The sequence below is a fragment of the Plasmopara halstedii genome (assembly GCF_900000015.1).
Source record: "Plasmopara halstedii genome assembly, contig: Scaffold_2061, whole genome shotgun sequence".
Classification (NCBI taxonomy): domain Eukaryota; phylum Oomycota; class Peronosporomycetes; order Peronosporales; family Peronosporaceae; genus Plasmopara; species Plasmopara halstedii.
In genome coordinates this window covers 834725-836111 of record NW_020188969.1, presented here as the reverse complement: position 1 = coordinate 836111, position 1387 = coordinate 834725, and the positions used below count along the sequence as shown (strand labels likewise).

Below are 1387 nucleotides of genomic sequence, written 5' to 3'. Positions count from 1 at the left end.
GTTTGGCGGGCAGAGTTTCGTCGACTTCGGAGTCAGTGATCGGTCCCTTCTCGCCTTCTTTCACCTTGTCATCAATCAAGGATCCGTACCTCATCGTATTCACAAGATCTTCCTGCTTCTTACGCGCTTCCGCTTTCTTCTTGCGCTGTGTCTTAGATGTCTTTTCACTCTTCGGCTTGCCGTTGAGGCCCAACGACGCCTTCGTAGCTCTGCTATCATCGTTCTTACCCATTGATGGATTGTTGCCCGTGGACTGACTTGAGTGTGGCCTACTACTGATTTGTGTCCTGGGCTTGGTGCCCAGCGATGCTGATCGCTTTCGTTGCTGCTGAGTTGCGTTGGAGTTTGCTCTGCCGAAGTTGACTTTCCCGCCTACTGAGTTGTGCAAGCCATCCGACTTCGACCCTGTCTTGATCGCTTGTTTAACCGTGATGCTTTGCTTTGCGCTTGTCTCTTCGGTCTGTCTGATGGTCGTCACTTCCTTTTCCTCAGCCTCGGACCGTTCCAATAGTGGTCCCTTTGTCGAAAAGGCCTTCAACTTCCTCATCTTAGTAGTCAGCCTCTCAGCTGAGTCCATGATGTGCTTAAAACGATCTCCCAATGCCATATATTTCAACTTCATTGGCCTGATCGGTTCCTCTCGGGCTAAGTTATGCGAGAAGTCTCGATGGTACTTCTTCATTTTCTTCGCAGCGTTAGGACATACCGTGCCGAAATGGTTGGTGTCATAACAAGCAAAGCATGGGATGCGTTGATGGAACATGACGTGGTAAATGAAGATAGAGGACTTGCCAGCCGAAATGTGAGTGACATTCTTCAGTTGTGGTGAGCAATCCGGATCACCAGAAAGTAATTTGAATCGTAGGCCTTGGATTCAACCAGGGTCTGTCTCGCGATTGTGGCGATGCCGCAATCTGTGCCAGCGCCGATGATTTGCATCACTTCGCAGGCGGTCAGGTCGTGAGTTAGCACCCTCATCTGGTAGTTCAGTGCATGCTTCTCCCTCTTCTCAGTTGAAGTCTCAACCGTCGGCAGATAATCTTCCGCTTGTCTATCCGGATCAATGAGCTTAAGGTTGGCGTGCCCGAACCTGATTGTCTTGCCGTACCATGCGTCCGCAGTCGCTTTCTCCGGGAGAGAGAAAGTGACACGACGCGTGCCGGGGTTATAATCCATTCGAATTGAGATTCTGGCTAGTTCTCCCGCCTTGATGTGCCCCTGGTCGAACGCCTTCCGTAGTTCTATGAGCAGGATAGTCGCGGCGGTGCGATAGGCTATGAAACCTCCGGTGGGATTGTCGCTACGAGTCTTTCTTGCAGATTCTGCTCGAAAAACTGCAGGAATGAGGCTCTCATTGCCTCACTGTGGGTCGCTTGGATGAAGTCTA

General features: G+C 51.0%; 1 protein-coding gene across 1 annotated transcript in view; it reads right to left on the bottom strand.

The window, feature by feature from the left end:
* The window catches only part of PHALS_02703 (uncharacterized protein), a gene marked incomplete at both ends in the record, with an annotated part of 812 nt that extends 235 nt beyond the window's left edge, over window positions 1–577 (bottom strand). The window contains one exon of the mRNA XM_024717134.1: window positions 65–577. Within this exon, the coding sequence (XP_024582663.1) occupies window positions 65–577 (513 nt within the window). The remainder of the gene's footprint in view (window positions 1–64) is intronic.
* Window positions 578–1387: the final 810 nt, after the last annotated feature.